This window comes from Aulonocara stuartgranti (genome assembly GCF_965226115.1).
Source record: "Aulonocara stuartgranti genome assembly, chromosome: 23".
Taxonomy (NCBI): Eukaryota; Metazoa; Chordata; class Actinopteri; order Cichliformes; family Cichlidae; genus Aulonocara; species Aulonocara stuartgranti.
This window is the reverse complement of record NC_138958.1, coordinates 35,707,940-35,727,017: the sequence shown is the minus strand read 5'-3', so window position 1 is coordinate 35,727,017 and position 19,078 is coordinate 35,707,940. Positions and strand designations below refer to the sequence as shown.

The following is a 19,078-nucleotide window of genomic DNA, read 5'->3' as shown; positions in this document are numbered from 1 at the left end:
TAATTGGAAGGTTGCTGGTTCGAGCCCTGGCTCCGACAGTCTCGGTTGTTGTGTCTTTGGGCAAGACACTTCACCCGTTGCCTACTGGTGGTGGTCAGAGGGCCCGGTGGCGCCAGTGTCCGGCAGCCTCGCCTCTGTCAGTGCGCCCCAGGGTGGCTGTGGCTACAATGTAGCTTGCCATCACGAGTGTGTGTTTTACCAAAGGTTAAAACATCTACACAGCAGAAAAGACAAAATAATACATCATAAAAATAACTTCCACAAAACGTTTTCCTTTTTGTTTGTTGGTTTGTTCAGTACTTCTACCAAGCTTTCCTCTGAGATGCCTATACTGAGCATGTGCATACCATGTTTATAGTAGTAGTTTGTACAGTAGGAATGAGTCCTAAAATCAGGAGATTAATTGGCCCTTTGTACTTCTGGTTACTTCTCTGGAAGTCCAAGATTGTTTGTTTTTGAAAGCCTGAAATAAGGTCAACACAAGCTTTAAGTGTTTTTATGGCGATTTTTTTCGTTTGCTACAACATAAAGCACATAAATAATACCCCACTTATAGATTTTGAAGCTAGTACATTTTCCAGAGAAGGTGTTTGCTAACACGTTGTTAAATGGGACTACAGACGTTGTTGAGGACATTCATTGTCAGCACACCAAACACAGGAGCATAGTGGTTAAAGTCATGCAACTGTGACGTCATTTCTTTATAGGTCAGCTTTAGCTACTTCTTGCTATTAGATTTACTCTTCCAAAATCATAAGGCTTAGAAAGAAATGTGTTACTTACAAATAGAAGTATCATAAGCTTCCCCATAGAGCATGTTTTCTCACCAAAACAAAAAAAACATTTGAAAAAGAAAAAAAAAAACATATAATCAAAATCTCAACCTTGCAACTACAACTGCTCTGGTCTACCTTATTCAGGTATCAGTCATCTTCAAATTTTCCTTTTACTACCCAAATAAATCATGAACCTAAATTGTTGCTTTGTTTGATATTGTGTGATATTAGAGCTGTAAGTTCAAAAGCACATGAAAATGTGTGATTGTCTTTCTAGGGATTCTAAAATGTAAAAAATATAGGGTGAATTAAGGGCAGTTTTGGAAAATATTTGAATTTATGGCTTTAAAATAATTAATTTTTACATAACACTGATGATGAATCTGAGGTGGAATGGCTGTTATGTCGTTTTTCAAGGAGAAGTACACCATTTCATCTAAAATAATCCCCAAACCATTTTTGTAACATTCAAGTGATTATTTTGTATCAAACATTTGAGCACTGCCCCACTGTTCAGCACATTAAAAGCCTAATTCCAAAAAACAAAATATAAAATTGATTTTTTTGTTTGTTTTTTGTGTGTCGTGTTTTTTTTCCCCATCATATCGATGTTCCCATCAACGGTGTCTGTTACTTAAACTTGTGTGGTGTATGACATTTAGTGTTAACTTCCTGTACAGTGCTTGACTGCATAACTGGCCTATACCATGACACTGATGCAGGCACACTGTTTTAATTATGTGGGTTGAAAGGTAGAGCTTAGCAAAGAAAAAAAAAGTAGCTTTCATTCTTACTCATGAGTGGAAGAACCCTTAACTCACCCTGATAAGAACAATGATTATTATAACAATTTTTACAGTAATTAAGAAGAAACCCAGAAGCTGGTGCGCCTCAACATGCTAAGTATGTGGAAATCCTGCAGCATGTAAATTATGCAAAACTACAACAGATGATAAATCAACCTTGTCAATAAACCAGCTCCAATAAATAAAAACCTAAAACCAAATACTTTGTTTTTTTTACTCAACCTCAACCACACTTTATTTAACAAAATAGAAGCAGGTCAAATATCGCAAAGCATATAAATGTAACTTTGAAACACAGCGTTTGAAAGTTATGACAAATCATCAGTGGACTGTGGCACAGTAAATACTCCACAGAATAGACACATAGTTACCCCCAATATATCCCCTCCCTGTGATTGGACAGGAAAACCGAGGAAAGGGAAGCTGGTGGAGGTGGTGGCGTGTTTCGGGGGGGGGGGGCAAGGACGAAAATGGTGATGAGGGTGGTGACTGGTTTGTCACAGATCTGCTGAGATGTTAGTCTCCAAGGTCAAGCTGCGTATGATTATGTGGTTTGGGGTAAAGAGGGGAGGGAAAGTAAGGGCGGCTACACGTACATGCAAATGGTCACGCAGCTGCTCTCTCGCGCGCGCTCTCTCTGATTTGTCTTCACACATGCGGGCTGCATGACCGTGCACGCGCGGTCCTGCACGCACGCACAAAGGGGGCCGACAGACAAAAGAAAAAAAAAGCAGGAAAAATGATTCAGCACCATGAACAGCGCTAGCTTGAATTGTAGGCCTACTTGTGGGGGGAAGAAGAGGCAAGGTGAGGGGCAGTATGGGGGATGTAAGCCCGTCTAAACATCGTCTCTGTACACTCTCATCGTGGCCATGGTAAGTTTTGACCGAATTAGCCTGAACTCGTGTCGAAATTAAGCATATTGGAGTGGGTTTTGTAAAAGAAAATCAGTTGGCAAAGTGAAAACCAGTGCTAGGGTTTTACATAACAAACATTAAGTCAAAAGACAAAAATGCTAATTGCACATTCCTCGCTTCTGTTTGAGCTACTGCAGAGTTAAAGAATTGACTTTCTTTTTTTCAAACAAGCCCCAGCTATTTTAATGCTTGTTTGTTGTTGTTTTTGTGTTGTTGTCATTGGGTTTTGTTTCGTTTTTGTTTTTTTGTTTGTTTGTTTGTTTGGGTTTTTGTTTTGTTTTTTTTTTGGGGGGGGGGGGGTCATCCTTCTTCTTTGTTTTAAATTCAGGTAAAGCAATATAGGCTATAAGCAGCATATCCCATGACAATAGCTGAGCTCTGGGAAGAGAAAATAGCAATAAAACAGGTATTCAGTCATGGCATTGTTGTCATGAGCTCACAAAAACCATGCGGCCCCTTCAAGAAGAGTAGCTCAAGTTCAAAAGTGAATAATTTGAAAGCAAAAAAAAGACATCTTGCTTTATGTAGTTACCTCTGCGTTATGTTTGTATGTAGGTACCTTTGTTTGATTTCTTTCTTGCTGTAAAATGCTCCAGCTTGCCTCACTTCTCTCCCAGCCACAAAAAACAAAAACAAAAAACCCCGCCTCTTTCAAGCACGTTTTGTCCTAAATACAGTGACTTCTCCTATTTGGACAAGATTAGATGGCTTTACAAAAGCTCACAATATAATGAAAGTGAATCATAGCCATAAGCTTTTATGTGGAGGAATACATTTTTTTTCCTGACATTAAAAAACAGCGTTCTATCTATGTCAGTCTACCTTCGCTGTTTACATCGAATTGCATTAGCTCAATTGAAAACACTTCTTTGCTTTTGAAAAAATATGACAGTATAAACCCCCCACCCCCATACCCCCAACTTTTTAACTTGTTGCAATGTTTTTTTGTTTATTTATTTGTTTTGTTTTCTTCCTCTCACCCAAAGCAGGCTATATTCATTGACACATAAATAAAAAGAAGAAGAAGAAGAAAAAAATAAGGTTAAAAAAAACACACTGTTATTTTTAGCTACATTAACTTTGCAGCATAAGCATCTGAGTGACGTTAATTGGTCATGCTCATCTGCATGTCGGAATATCTGAACAATTGGCACACCATAAAATAACACAGTTTTACATTCATAAAGGAGATGATGAGTGCGCAGACGTGGGTTTCTTTTTCTTTTTTTTCTCTCTTTTTGTTCAAAATCTGCGCCACTTAAGTATAAATAACCCCAAATATTCATCGACAATCAAAAAAAAATGATAACAAACAGAAAAAAAGAACATGCACTGACAGCTTCACTTCCATCACACTCCTCTTCCTCCTCTTCATCCCTCCTTTTATGTTTTTGTTTCTCCAAACAAGTTCAAAACAACAAATACAAATCCTAACTGCAGGTTCACAAAAAAATAGAGAAATGGCACTTTGTAATAGTCATATATAACTCTTAATATCTATATATAGTCGTCATATTGATATAACATGAGAAGGGGTCGAGTTGGCTCCTTTTTACGCTTGTTTGTGGTGGTTATGGTTTCCCCTCTCCGTCGCGCGCCCGTCTCTCTGGCTGTGTGTGTGTGTAGGTGTGTGTGTGTGTGTGTGTGTGTGTGTAGGTGTGTGTGTGTGTGTGTGTGTGTGTGTTGAAACCATGCGAAATATCTTCATGCAGATTATGATACATCGGGTCCGAGTATTTACATTTACATTCATGCGCTCGTGCACCATTCCCTCGGGGACGGGTCCTCGGTCCTTGAATCCACACACACGCGCTCGCTCTTTGAATTATTATTATTATTATTATTATTATTATTATTATTAATAATAATAATAATAATAATATTACTGTTGTTATTCTCTCTCTCTCCCCTCTTTTCTGTCTTGCAGAGATCTGTGGTCCGATTGCGGCAAAAACAAAATAAAAAAATCCGACTACTGGGAGGGAGAGAGAAAAGGGGAGGGATGGGTTGTAGCCTTTTCTTTGGGGGGGCTTGGCATATACATATATTACAGAGTGGGGTGAGGAGGGGCAGGGGGGCTGTGCAAGCAGCAGCAGCAGACTTGGTTCAAATGGATAAAATATAAAGTTCGTATGTGTATCTGTCTCTTTGTGTGTGTGTTTGTAATCCAGGGAAGGGAGGGGGGCATCTTTCCTTTTTACGCATCGTTTGTCGTGGAGAGATGCGTGCTGCAGTCGAAGCCCCGGTGCGCGCCCCCGTCCGCGTGATAAGACCCGCTGTGCCAGTACGAAGAGTCGCACACAGTCTGCAGGGAATTGATCTCGGACGCGGAGGAGTTTCCGTCCCTCCGCTTCGACCTCTTTCGGTTCCGCAAAATAAACACGAGCATCCCCACCACGGTGAACGCGGACGTGACGAACACCAGCAGCAGACCGGGCACGAGCACCGAGATGGAGACCCTGTTGGGCTCCAGGTAGGAGTTCGAGTGCGTCCCCGAGTCCTGCGCGAAAGTGCTGTTTTTGGACAGCGACGTCGGGGAGACGTAGAGCTTGGGGCACAGCAGGTCGTTCCGCACGTAGCGGAAGTCTCGCTTCCAGAACTCCTCCGGCGACTCGCACTTGAGGTCGCTCACGATCACGTCGGCCCCCAGCTTCTCCGTCCACTGCTTGAAGGGCACGATTTTGCACGAGCAATCCCACGGGTTCCCGTGCAAATCGATCTGGATGATCGAGTTGAGCTGGTCCAGCACGCCTGCCACGGGGAGATAGGGGAAGTAGTTGTTGTGCAGGCTGATCTTAGATAAAGAAATCCCAAGGAAAGCATCCGCGGGTAACGATTTGAGCAAGTTGTTGTTGAGGAAGAGAACCCTCAGGTTCGGCATGGGGCTAAACGCGCCCGCAACTACGAGCTGGATGTCGTTGTATTCCAAACTGAGATATTCCAAATTCACGAGGCCCACGAACATCTCCGTCACCAGCGTGTCCAGGTAGTTCTTATCCAAGTACAGCCACCTGAGCTCGCTCTGGTTTTGAAACGTGCCGTTGTCGATCACCTTGATGTTGTTCGCGCCCAGGTCGAGCAAGTTGAGGCTCGCGTAGCCGAGCAGCTGGTTTTTCTTCACCGCGTGGATGTTGTTTTCTCTCATGTTGAGCTCGTGAGCGGCCAGGGGTTTGGGTTTGAGGTTGGACAGGTTCTCGATCTTCTTGCCCTCGCAGTTGACCCCCAGCCCCTGCCTGGAGCCCACCAGCTTGCACTTGCACGGCTCGGGGCACGTCACGTTGCGCAGCTGCTGTTGCTCCCTGTCCACACCTGCCGCCACTGGAGTGGGTTTCGTTTTCAGCTGCCAGTTCTCACGAGATTTAGAGTGGTTCTTGTTGGACCCGTGGCCTCCTGGCGTCGGGGGCCTGCTGGCATTTCCGCTGGGCTTGTAAGGCGTCGGGTGCGTGTCGCGGGCCATGGAGGTCTCCTCTTGGGTGGGAGGGGCCACCAGGCTGCTGTCCACGCCGGCGCTCTGCGAGGGGCACAGATCCACCTCTGACGTCTCGTTCAGGTCGCTGCCCTGCAGCCTGGTGGGAGCCTCGCATATCACCCTCCCAATGAGCGCGTTCCGCGGTATGTTCTCCAGCCACTCCTTGAGCGAAACCAGGTCGCAGTTACAGTCCCACGGGTTGTCCTCCAACAAAACCTCCGCAATGCCCGGGATCTGCTCCAGGATCCCTTCATAAGGCAACGTTTTGATTCGGTTTCCGCGCAGGTCGAGATGCGTAATGGGCACATGTTGAAACACGTTCACGGGCAACGCGCTGATGAGGTTGTCGTTAAGTATCAACACTTCAAGTTTATTTAGGTCCCTGAAAACGGCGGGGTCAATATCCCTCAGTAGATTAAAATCAGCTTGGAGATATTCCAAGTCGTCCAAGCCCAGAAACGTGCTCTTCCTGAACGATCTGATCTTATTGTTATTGATGTGCAGCCGCTTAACCAGCTGAAGTCCCAGGAAGGCGCCGGGCACGATGTCGTGCAAGCCGTTGTTTTCCAAATGCAGACTCACGGCGTTGTAAAAGTTGGCGAACTCGTTGGGAAAGAGCCTAGAGAGAGAATTCCCGTGTAGCAGCAAGTGATAAAACTGCGAGCTGGGGCCGGTGAGCTGCTGCAGAGTGGTGAAGCTCCTCTTTTCGCAGTCTATGTGTAGGTCTCCCTCCACCTCGTTGCAGGAGCATATCTGCTCCTTGCAAACGTCCCTTGTAACGTTTCCACTGGCGAGACAAAGAGCGGCTTTCAGCAGGACGATCCAAAGCAGCATTTTTTCAACGTGGACGACTCATTCCCGGATTCAAGACGCGGCGCGAGCTGGGGGTCTGGTCTGCATCAGCGGGAAGGAGGGAAGCAAAAAAAAAAGGGGGGGGGGGAGAAAAGAGGGAGAGAGAGAAATACAGATATTTACGGAAGGGGGGAGAGAGATAAGGCAGTCTTTTTATCACACATCCACGCTGCGTCTAACCTGCTCTCGTGTCCACTCTTCCAGTTTTGTTTCCTCTCTGTTCCCCCCACGAATCCAAAAACACAAACATAAACGTCTCTTTCAAGTCGACCGAGTCCTCACAGCCTCGCAGGGTTCGGGGATATAATCGGAAGAAAAGCGGAAAGAAAAGAGCGTCAGCGGAGTCCGGCTCATCTTTTCGTTTTTTTCTTTGCTTTTTCAGGTCGTTTAACACTGACCTTGGCAGTGATGGAGAGAGGGGGGAAGGTGGTGGTGGTGGGGGGGTAAAAACGAACAAATCCGTGGCTTTTTCCTCCCACCGGTTGTGCTACTGAGCGCTGCGGCGGCGGTGGCGGCTTCGTCGGGAGCTGTCCGCTCTCCCCCCGGTGCTGAATTCACTCCCAGCGCTGGGGCTTCACAGGCGGTCCCACCACTGCAAAACACCGGCATCCCCCCCTCACATCCCTCGGCGTCTCGCCTGGCTCGTTTGCGCCGATTTTTTTTCCTTCTTCTTCTTCTCCTCAACACCAGTACCAACTACAACCTCTCTCTCTCTCACTCCCTCTCCTTTTCTCCCCCCTCTTCTTCTTCTTCTTTTTTGTGGCAAATTCAGGAATCACAAAAAGAGGAACGCGGAGACTGCGTTCATCCTAGCGCGGTGCTCTAAGAAAGATCTGACACCCTCTACTGAGCTGTAATGGAAAAAAAAAATCCGTCGACTGACTGAGGGAATGCTGAGGAGAGAGAGAAAGGAGGGGGGTCGCTTTTCGAACCCCCTTGGAAGAAGAAGAAAACTCACTTTTGTTTCTTTCTTTTGCTTTTAGGGCTTTCGGTGTTTTCGAATTTTCCATCCAGCGGCACAAAAATCAAACACGCACAATAAGATGCTTCTTCCACGAGAATTCTCACAGCTCGCAGCTACACGGTGAAAGTGTCCAACCCGGCATCGTCAGAAAAATACACGGGTGAGATCTTCACAGTAAGGATCGTGATAGCTCAGCCTTCTTTCTCAGAAAGAAGAAGGAGGCATTAGTTTGTCCCTGCAGAGCCTCCACTGTCACAGTCCGGACTTTCGACCCGTTGCTTCTGAGAAACACTGTTGAATGCAGTAAAAACAATTATCCGGTACAGGCATGGCTCAGCCCGCGCAGGGAGGGAAAAGAAAGCAAAAAAAAAAAAAAAAATCAGCAGAGAAACAGTTGACTATACAACAAACGATGCGTCAGTGTGGAACCCTATATGCGCATGTGTGCGTGACGTTCTGTATCACCCCCCCCCCCCCCCCCCCCCACACACACACACACACACACACACACACACACACACACACACACACACACACAGAAATTCCTTTACAAAAAAGTAGAAAGGAATAGCAACAAAAACACAAAGCCAGGAGTGTTTTCAGCATTTTCTCATCTACCATCGAGTTATATTACACTCCACTGTTTAAGATTATTACATCAGCTGTAGGAGGGCTTGGGGGGAGGGGGCGATGTTGGGGAGGGGTGTGGGGAGCACAGGACAGTTGAGGTAGTTATCCCTCCACTCCACCACCACACACACACACACCCTCCACCCCATCCCCCTCCCCCTCCTCCATCTGCAGTGCTCAGTTGGAATTGAGAGCGTGACAGAAAATGGGCATGCTAAGTTACACCTCCTCTGTGTGTGTGTCTTTCTCTCTCTGTCTCGCATTCTCTGACACCATTTTTTTTTTGTGCAGAGAGGAAACAATGCAGACGCACACACACGTGCAATGAGACACCAGCCCAGGAGTCAGGAGACTCCAGCAAGCCTCACAAATAATCAGCACATCATTAGGGCCACCTACATGTGACTGGAAAGTGTTCCCATTATGGCCAGTTGACTGCTTATGGTTCCTCCCTGCCCACCTGTCTATCTGTCTGCCTGTGTTTTGCGTTGTTTCTTTTTTTTGTTTTTCCTGGCGTTACTTGGTCTGCATACGTGTTGGTTTGCCCATCTCCTTCATTTCCTGTCTTTTTGTTTCTTCCTGTCTGTCTGAACTTGCTGGTATGTCTCTCTCTCTCAGATCTCTTTATCGGTGGCTTGAGGAGAGAATTTGCTTTACTCAATACCCACTGTTACAAAGTGCTGCCACATATGTGACTTCCTTCAGTATTTGGACTCGTGATATTTGAAGTGATTCAAACTGCTGACCCAGAAGTTCATTTTTGTCCTCTGTGGGGGACATGACTCTGAGACTTGTAGGTCAAACACCTTTTATGCAGTTTGGTTGATTTCTTCAATCCTGTCAAGAGGACAGTGTGGCATTACCAGAGCTTTCTGGTAATGCCACACTTGTGGCGGTGTAGCTAACACAGCATATTAGCTTTCTTTTCAAAATGGCAGACATTGCAGTTTCCACATTTTTTAACAGATGCTACGTTTCTGATGCTAAACCCAAATTCTTTCTTCCGCATCAGAGTCTTAAAATAATTGCAAGTTTCCAAAATCTTACTAAAACAAATTTAACCCTCTCAAAGCGAGACTTTTATTTAGTGTCCCTTGCAGTGGACAACAGGATTCACTACCTCTCATTCTCAACCTGTGCCCATGATTCAGGAAAGGAAGGGTTGAATGAGGCACAAATTACTTTATTCAGAATTGTGGAAGGGTAATCAGACTTTGAGCTTTCAGAGATGAGGTGGAGGAGGACCAGACATAAGAGCAGGTAGGTGGCAGCTTGGAGGAGGTGCCCACTGTATAAGCTGTGCCTCTGAAGTTGTGGCATTGGGTTTCCCTGACACAAACTGCTATGAAATCTCATACCTTCAGAGTTGCAGCTTATACCTTACTTCTAATCCATAATGGACTTCAGAGATCATCATTTTGCTCCTTCCTACAAGCTCTTCAAGTGTTGGTATGTCCTATTCTGAGGTTTGATACCAGAAATCCAGATGAAAACATTACATCACATCCTATCATTCAGTGATCAAGCAAGACCACATGTCCACTGCAAAAACAGAGGATAAAAAGTGAAAAAAAAAACAATTTTGAAAAAAAAAATACTGTAGCATGTTTCTTTCAACCATATTAATAAAGAAAATTCAAAATATGAAACTTTTTTTTCTTCTGGATCTCAGGAGGATAATTCTCCTGTATCTCTTCCTCTCCCCAGCTACATTAACCCCTCTAGCAGCAACCACAACCTCAAATATGATCAGGCAATATTTACTGAAGGAGAACGACACACGGAACGAACAAGATCCAGGCAGCTTGGGGAAGTCTTTGGTGAGGATGGGTGTCCTAGTACTGACAAGAGGAGGTGAGACACCAAGAAGGGGAAAGGGAAATGACAGCTCAAGAAATTCAGATAAATTATCTCCAGTTTTTTGAAAAAAAAAGTGCACTTTTTGCTCCAACATATCATTGCTGCAGTGCAGAATCAGATATTTGAGACAGATCATGTCCATCAGTGAAGTTCCTCACTAAAGCAGCACACCCTTTTACGTAAGTTTGCTAAAGATTTGAGTCTTTCCTGTGCTGTGGAGTAAGCAGAGCTTTGCGTTTCTATCCGTCCTCGCCTTCATCCCAGACTCTCCTTCACTCTTAGGGCACGTCTGTTGTGTTTAATGAATGTTTTGTTTGCCATCTTTCGAATAGGCGCAGAGTCCTGCTGTGGGGCCGATCAAACCATCCGAGCGATGTGTTCAATCCAAACTAAGTAACTGATTGTCAGCTCGGGTCCCTGGCATGCAAAAAGCAAACAGGCTGAGGGCGGACGGTCAGGCGGCCAAGGCAAGGACACATCACTCATTCACACTAATTAATTGGATATATGTGTGTGTGTGTGTGTGTGTGTGTGTGTGTGTGTGTGTGTGTGGAGGGGGTGTGCATGTGGGTGGTGTGGGGGTGTTAATGTGTAGGAGGGTGTTGGAGAGAAAATTCCTACTGATTTGTTTTGGTGCACATGAAGTGCGCTTCCTGAAAGCGTAAAAAAAAAGAAAAGAAAAAAGATCACCTCCTGCGTGCATGCATCATATGTAGCGAATGCCTCCTCTTATTTACAGCAGGTGGGTGGACTAGTACAAACATAGCTTAGTTACGCTCGAGCGTCTCGTTTCCACTAAAGAAAACAAAGAGATAAACAATTCTGACTTTACTTTAGCTTGACTCAGTCCTTGTAGGGCAGACATTTAGACTCTGATATAATCCCCCAAACAGGATAAATCATATTTGTATCAGGAAAAAAAAAGCCCTCATCTTGAAGTCAAAACTAATTGGATTATGAATATGAATGTATCCCAAGGAATAATTGCATGGGGGTTTCAGCATTATGATGTGATGCAGATACTGTCGGGTTGCATTAGTGTGATGCGGGAACAGATGAGCTCATACGTCACTTGCATACACAGTCGCCGGGGCTGCAGTGCAAGTCGGGCTCAGCATCGCATGCAAGAAAGGTGAGGACGTGCTTGTGTTTATTTACTATGACTAGGGTCAACTGTGGGGATAGGCCACATTAAAACCTAATGGGCTAATCCCAGTTGTTTTGCCATAAACAGCCATGAACCACCATGGCTCCCTTGGCTCCTGTGCATTTGCTCTGGTCCATCCCATGGCTGCTCGATTTTAAATTGTTATGTCTCTTGCACCATTCCACAGCTGTTTAGGGATTGTTGCTGTGCACTGATCTGTTTGGAGAGGCCACTGTCATCAGGGAGCACCAGTGCAATGTTCCATTCAAAACACTTTTTTATTAATTTGTATCATACTTTTAAAATTGCAGAGTTGCAGAGTTAAAGATACCTAGAGTTTCACTGGTAGTGACGAGGAGGGATTGGATTTGTACTTTTAGCTGTGCCTTTAGATGAATATTCCCTTTGTCTGCTCCTGGTGCTGGGTGTTTTGGTACTGCTGACTCTACTACGGTGGCCCTGAAGAATCAAACACACTGCAACTTAAGAAAACACGAGAAAAGAGAAAAATGCTGCAAAAACAAAAACAAAAAAAATTAAGTGTTTTTGAGGAGACAGGAATGTGATAGAAGTGACAAGAGAACGATAAACAATTAATAGCAAACTTGTATCTACAGTATTATATGACTCATGCAATTAAAACACACATTACCTGGCATATTTTTCTCCCGATGAACAACAATGAATCCTGCACTTTTTACGAATGTCCCAGTCCCATGTTTTGTTTTTTGGGAACAGCTTTTCCCAAAAACATTTGCTCCCAATTTCTTTTTATCTACTTCCTTTATGTTTTATACAAGTTTCTTTGTATTTATTTCTATTTCCACTTTGCTTTATTCAATTCCCTTTATGTTTGAGTTTTGTGCGCTTATTTTTTCTGTTTCCTGGTGTTTTCTTAAGGTGCTATGAATTGGAACTGTCAGGACCACCATACTTTACAGACAACACACACTATGTGAGATTAGAACTTCAGAATTGGATGACCTGTTCCCCTGTCATATTTGATACCATTTACCTGCAAATCATTATTCCTGCGTAAGGGCAAGTTTTGTCTCATCCTCGAAAGTCAAACTTCCACCATATCATGCTTTGAAACAGTCCCTTAAACCTGTCAGTATGCTGGCCTATTCTCAAAAGGCACCAAGGCAGACATCACTGGAACCGCAGTGATGAAATGGAGGTAAATGTCATTTAACAGCTGTTAGTAAATATGAGTAAAATGTGCAAAGAACTCTGCCAAGTGGCCTTTAGTGGCTCCAGAGGGATTTGCATGAAGTCTGATATACGGCTGTAAGTGAGGTCACCCTCTCCCGACATCCTTGCATGCTTGAGGTTAGCATCTTGGGCATCACATTAGCAGCTGCTAGCAAAACACATCCAAACTTGAATGTGTGCATGTGTGTCAAGAGGAATTTTATAGTTTAATAGGTCAGATTTACTTTAACTACTCTCCATTCTTTTGACAAGGTCTGGTTTTCCTGATGAGTGTTCTGAGATACCTTTCATACTATTATTGACATACAGGGATAACTGTTATAGAATTTGCCTTCTAGATAATTATAGAGCTTCATGAAATCCCATAGTTAGCTATTGCTTTTCAAATGCTTCATGTAATTGTTGTATACATGGCACAATTCCCACAGAGAAAAGCCAACAGTGAAGCCAATCAATAGCTTTCAGTCAGGCAGTGATGCTGTGCTACAAGATTGCTTGCAATTTCCCACTCCCATTCTGAAACTCATATCTGATGAGTATTTCTAACTGGCCATAATTGGCAATCACCTACGATTTGTCGTGCAACGTGCAGTGTCATACTTTGAAGTGTTTTATGGTTCCCTGAGTAAATGTATTTATCAAAAAGACGTCTTTTTAAATAAACTTTGATGCATTTTTCATACCTGCTTAACAGAGACCTTTCTGAGTTTAATCCTTCCCCAAGAGATACTGCGTATTTAAAGAATCCAGGGATTTTATCAGGCTGAGACAGTATTTTATTTATTTTTTTGGAAAGTCCACCTGACCTTCCCTCGGGCTTGTATTTCAAGACTTTTTTTTTTTAAATCTCAGCTGATGAAGACATTTGTGGGGTGTATGAGCTGGCCTGGTGCAAAATCAACAAAACCTTGCTGTTTTATCTAAACTTCTCCCTTTAGCGGTTTCCAGCAAATCATCTTGTCAAACAGCAATTACGATCTTTGCTTTTAGCGTCCAAATCGGAAGCTGAGATTTTTCTTTTTAATTTTTTATCACTTTATTCTCTAGACTAAACATGTGCCGCATCAGCACTGCCCCCAATGTCCTCCAGATGTGCATCACCAGGACATGCACTTTCTCCCGAGGCTTCAGAGGCAGGAGGCTTTGAGAGACTGAAATACTCTTCAGGTAATTACAGAAAGGTCAGCAACCATGTTAAGCTTGTTTTCACATCAGCATGTCGAGCTCAGTGTGTGTGGACAGCATTCAAAATAAGCCATGGCTGTTTAGGGTTTGTGGTGATTCATGCGTAGGGAGTAAATATCTTTTCATCACAGAGTAGATTAGTTGAACAGGAGGAGGACGGCGCTAATACAAAATTAAGTGCCATCTAATATTATACCAAACCTTAGATTAAAATTTTTTTTCTTAATGCAGTGCCCTTCTCATAGAGTGTAACCCATATTTTTGTTTTTACACTTTATAGACATGCTCTAAACATATCTATCTTACTAACTATATAACAAGTGAAGGTACCACTTTACAATAAGGCTCCCCTTATAGATGCTAATAAATAGTTTATAGCTATATTATTAATTAATTTGTAAATGCTTTATAAACCATTATTAATGGTTTATTATGCATTAGTTAAGGGTGAGAAAGAGGAAAAAAACTGACCGGTTTCTTGCCAAATAGTGAGCCAAATGTGTTCACCTATATATTTCATCTAGAGTTGCTATATTAAACATTTCAGACTAAGTTACTATCCTGTAAGCACAATCAGCATTTGTAAACATATTTTTTATCATATAAAATTGTACTTCAGAAATGCATTATAAATATCCACAACTATCAATCAGAGCTTTGTTGTAAAGTGTAAAGCATAAAACCATTTATTAATGAATAATAAATATTTATAAATGCCAAATGGGAGCCTTATTGTAAAGTGTAAAGCATAAAACCATTTATTAATGAATAATAAATATTTATAAATGCCAAATGGGAGCCTTATTGTAAAGTGTAAAGCATGACACCATTTATTTATGACTAATAAACATTTATAAATGCCAAATGGGAGCCTTATTGTAAAGTGTAAAGCATAACACCATTTATTAATGACTACTAAACATTTATAAATGACAAAAGATAGCTTTGTCGTAAAGTTTAAAACATGTCAACATTTATTAAGGACTAATAAACATTTATAAATGCCAAATGGGAGCCTTATTGTAAAGTGTAAAGCATAACACCATTTATTAATCACTAATAAACATTTATAAATGACAAAAGATAGCTTTGTCGTAAAGTTTAAAACATGTCAACATTTATTAATCACTAATAAACATTTATAATTGCCAAAAGTGAGTCTTAAATGTATAATGTCACCATTTATAACACTTAGACCTAAATTACAATCAGTGCTTGAAATAACATTTAACTACTGTCAAAAATGGCAATGTATTGTAAGAGTAACACATGTAACATTAAATGTGTTTTTTAAAACACCAAACAGTCACCCACTCCAAAAAAAGTTCATGCCAGACTGGTTCAAACTGGAAATATTTTTTGAAATGTCTTTAAATAAGCGTCCCAGTGGTCCATCAGGGTGTCGCGCTCCAGTTCCTCCTTAAGAAAAGTCAGTTTCTCTCGCTCCTTGTTAAGAAGGGCAGTTGCAGTAGGGGCAGGATTAGAAGAAGAATCTAAAGAACAAACAATTATTAAATTACAATACTAAAATAATTTATAATCTAAACTTGGGAAACTCAAATAAAATATTGATTAAAAACGGTTACAACTTGAATTTATAAAAAGCCACTTTGTAAAAATTATGTTATATACACATGTGGTGGTTCAGACATTTCTAAAACAAGGCAAATAATTCTTATGTGTACTGCCTTACCAGGGTGTTTAATATAAATTTAATGATGCACATAAACAAAACTAAAAATATACAACTAAGTGATATCAATCGTTTGGAATAACCAATAGTAATAGAGCTATTCACATGTTATGTGATGTTAGTTAGCCACTGTAGCTAGCAGCCAAATGGCTCGGTAGCTAGCTAGCTAGCATTATACTCACCTTCATGTCTAACTGCTGACGTCGTTGGCTTAGTGCAATCTAGATCATCCAGTCTCTGCTTTTTGTATCTCTTCGAACGTGTGCTAACTGTGTAAGTCGCAGACGCACACAAATTTTTATCTTCTGCTCCATCCATGGCGCAGCAACTTGAACGAGCGCCTTCAGTGTGTCTGTTCGTGCCCCTTTGGCTTGACCTTCCAGAGCGCTCCACTGCCTGTCGCGCTTTGAGAGGAGGGGCTTTCCTTAATAAAGTTAACTGTGATTGGATGGTTGTATAAGCTCCTCTGCGTTTAAATTAAATTTGTTTTCCCTCCCTTTGGCAGCAGAACATATTTTTTTAGCATGAATCCAGCGGGTTAGATCTACATAACAAAGTCGGAGATACATTATAACAGGTGAGACAATCCTCTTTTTTGCGTGGGACTATTTTTGATTATAGGGCTTGTTTTATATAGCATGTGAAGTTCTTTAACTCTGAACCGATTTGCACTAGACTCCCATAGAGTATTTTACGGTGTTTCGAGGTGATAATAAAATAAATTACTCATTTTTTTCCACCAGAATGTCTTTGGGAATGAGATTGCGCGCCAGAATAGAAGGAAAACAAACTAAATATAAGGCACTAAGGCTCATTAAATGGCTGCAGAAGAAACACCTGCTAAAAAAGAAGCTTAGATGTCCTGTTTGTCACCATAAGATGAAAATGATTTCCGTGGTGAAGAAAGACCAATATATGTGGTATGTATAATGCATGATAATGTAGTGCATGTAGTAAATATAACAAAATATTTCGGTTATCAATGCAAGAGGGAGCATTAACCTCTTTTCATTATTATTTTCTTCATACTTAATTTTGTGATTATCTTTTCAATTAATGCTCTTGTTTAAGGGTCCATTTCTTTACTTAACTCATTGATATGTTCTCAGGTGCTGCAAAAGAGCAAGTCATAGGAAAGTTTCCAGAACAATTAGAACTGGCTCCCTCTTTGAGAAATCAAAAACATCTCTTTTCAGTTGGATGAAGTTCATTTACAGGTATATGTAGATGTAGACATTAATAGCAATGCACCTTTCATAATTGAACACCAATACGAGACTTGTGAAATAAAATTAGGGCCTCAGTAAGTAATAATTGCCTCAATTTCTATCACAGATTTTCACAAGGGCTCAGGCTCAGACAAATAGATTTGATCGATGATGAAGTGGCTGGCAGCTCCAGAACACTAAGTAGCATGGCAAGACACATTCGACATGTTTGTATACGTGCAATTAAAAGACACAGAATAAACAATGGACACCGTCTTGGTGGTGACAGAGAATTTGTGGTTATAGATGAAAGCTGTCTCCATCATCAGCGAAAGGTTGGTAAACTCTCAGACAGGTTTGTTAGAATCAATGCAGATCTGACTGTGTCCTCTAAACATGGAAACCTTTACCATAAGTAAAAAAAAATAGTAGAAGCAACCATCTTTTTGAATGTTTCTTTGTAGATATTTAATTTCATTCTTTTTCATTTTAATTCTGTTTAATTTTATTCTTTTTGTTTTCAGTATGCACGTGGACGCTTTGGAAATGCATGGAAAAGGAAGAAATGGGTATTTGGAATGATGGGAATTAAAGACAAAAGGCGAAGGCTCGTGTTAAAACTTGTTGAAAAACGATCAAGGCGCCACCTTGTTCCTCTGATCAGACAGCATGTTAAGTTGGGTAGTGCCATTATCAGTGATGAGTGGAGAGCCTACAAGAATGTTTTGACAAACATAGGGTACAGACATTACACTGTAAATCACAGCAGGTGGTTTGTAGATCCTCAATCTGGCAGTCATACACAGCATATCGAAAGGGCTTGGATGACCATCAAAGGACATGTCCGTAGACTAAGAGGAAATCGCACTGAGAAGTTGCTGGAGGAACACCTGATGGTTCTTGAGTGGTCATCTTGGCTTGGTTCGCGACACCCTGATGGACCACTGGGACGCTTATTTAAGGACACACAAAAAATATTTCCAGTTTGAACCAGTCTGGCATGAACTTTTTTTGGAGTGGGTGACTGTTTGGTGTTTTAAAAAACACATTTAATGTTACATGTGTTACTCTTACAATACATTGCCATTTTTGACAGTAGTTAAATGTTATTTCAAGCACTGATTGTAATTTAGGTCTAAGTGTTATAAATGGTGACATTATACATTTAAGACTCACTTTTGGCAATTATAAATGTTTATTAGTGATTAATAAATGTTGACATGTTTTAAACTTTACGACAAAGCTATCTTTTGTCATTTATAAATGTTTATTAGTGATTAATAAATGGTGTTATGCTTTACACTTTACAATAAGGCTCCCATTTGGCATTTATAAATGTTTATTAGTCCTTAATAAATGTTGACATGTTTTAAACTTTACGACAAAGCTATCTTTTGTCATTTATAAATGTTTAGTAGTCATTAATAAATGGTGTTATGCTTTACACTTTACAATAAGGCTCCCATTTGGCATTTATAAATGTTTATTAGTCCTTAATAAATGTTGACATGTTTTAAACTTTACGACAAAGCTATCTTTTGTCATTTATAAATGTTTAGTAGTCATTAATAAATGGTGTTATGCTTTACACTTTACAATAAGGCTCCCATTTGGCATTTATAAATGTTTATTAGTCCTTAATAAATGTTGACATGTTTTAAACTTTACAACAAAACTCTCTTTTGTCATTTATGTTTAGTAGTCATTAATAAATGGTGTTATGCTTTACACTTTACAATAAGGCTCCCATTTGGCATTTATAAATGTTTATTAGTCATAAATAAATGGTGTCATGCTTTACACTTTACAATAAGGCTCCCATTTGGCATTTATAAATATTTATTATTCATTAATAAATGGTTTTATGCTTTACACTTTACAACAAAGCTCTGATTGATAGTTGTGGATATTTATAATGCATTTCTGAAGTACAATTTTATATGATAAAAAATATGTTTACAAATGCTGATTGTGCTTACAGGATAGTAACTTAGTCTGAAATGTTTAATATAGCAACTCTAGATGAAATATATAGGTGAACACATTTGGCTCACTATTTGGCAAGAAACCGGTCAGTTTTTTTCCTCTTTCTCACCCTTAACTAATGCATAATAAACCATTAATAATGGTTTATAAAGCATTTACAGATTAATTAATAATATAGCTATAAACTATTTATTAGCATCTATAAGGGGAGCCTTATTGTAAAGTGGTACCCAAGTGAAACATATATACTTGTTAGGTTTAGGTTAATTTAAGGGTTTAGCACTTAGTTGTATTGTTTTAAATGTAGGGGTAAGAATCCTGGGAGTACATTCATCTGATTGCAGTTAGAAAGTTTAACAAAGCGATTGTG

General features: G+C 41.0%; 2 protein-coding genes and 1 long non-coding RNA gene across 7 annotated transcripts in view; 2 read left to right on the top strand and 1 right to left on the bottom strand.

Moving 5' to 3' along the window:
• LOC309701111 overlaps window positions 1–19,078 on the top strand; it is a 206,582-nt gene that overhangs the window by 54,198 nt on the left and 133,306 nt on the right. The window lies entirely within an intron of this gene.
• On the top strand, window positions 1,644–18,197 carry LOC309701341 (uncharacterized protein). Of its 5 annotated transcripts, none has more exons than XM_082525465.1 (9): window positions 1,644–2,457; window positions 7,804–7,944; window positions 10,122–10,268; window positions 10,607–10,741; window positions 13,684–13,803; window positions 16,020–16,091; window positions 16,258–16,434; window positions 16,624–17,057; window positions 17,247–18,197. In XM_082525465.1, exons 1-4 carry the CDS (start codon window positions 2,402–2,404, stop codon window positions 10,665–10,667), a joined length of 405 nt encoding a protein of 134 aa, XP_082381591.1. In that variant the 5' UTR covers window positions 1,644–2,401; the 3' UTR covers window positions 10,668–10,741; window positions 13,684–13,803; window positions 16,020–16,091; window positions 16,258–16,434; window positions 16,624–17,057; window positions 17,247–18,197. The 5 variants fall into 5 exon arrangements, 1 of the variants encoding a protein (XP_082381591.1); XR_014274948.1 differs by lacking the exon at window positions 1,644–2,457 and having other exon boundaries at window positions 7,854–7,944; window positions 16,624–16,731; window positions 16,850–17,057; window positions 17,247–18,196; XR_014274947.1 differs by lacking the exon at window positions 7,804–7,944.
• On the bottom strand, window positions 2,456–7,090 carry slitrk1 (SLIT and NTRK like family member 1). The gene is made up of 2 exons (XM_082525464.1): window positions 7,001–7,090; window positions 2,456–6,862 (listed from the first exon to the last, which is right to left on the bottom strand). The coding sequence occupies exon 2, from the start codon at window positions 6,800–6,802 to the stop codon at window positions 4,697–4,699; it is 2,106 nt and encodes a 701-aa protein (XP_082381590.1). The 5' UTR covers window positions 6,803–6,862; window positions 7,001–7,090; the 3' UTR covers window positions 2,456–4,696.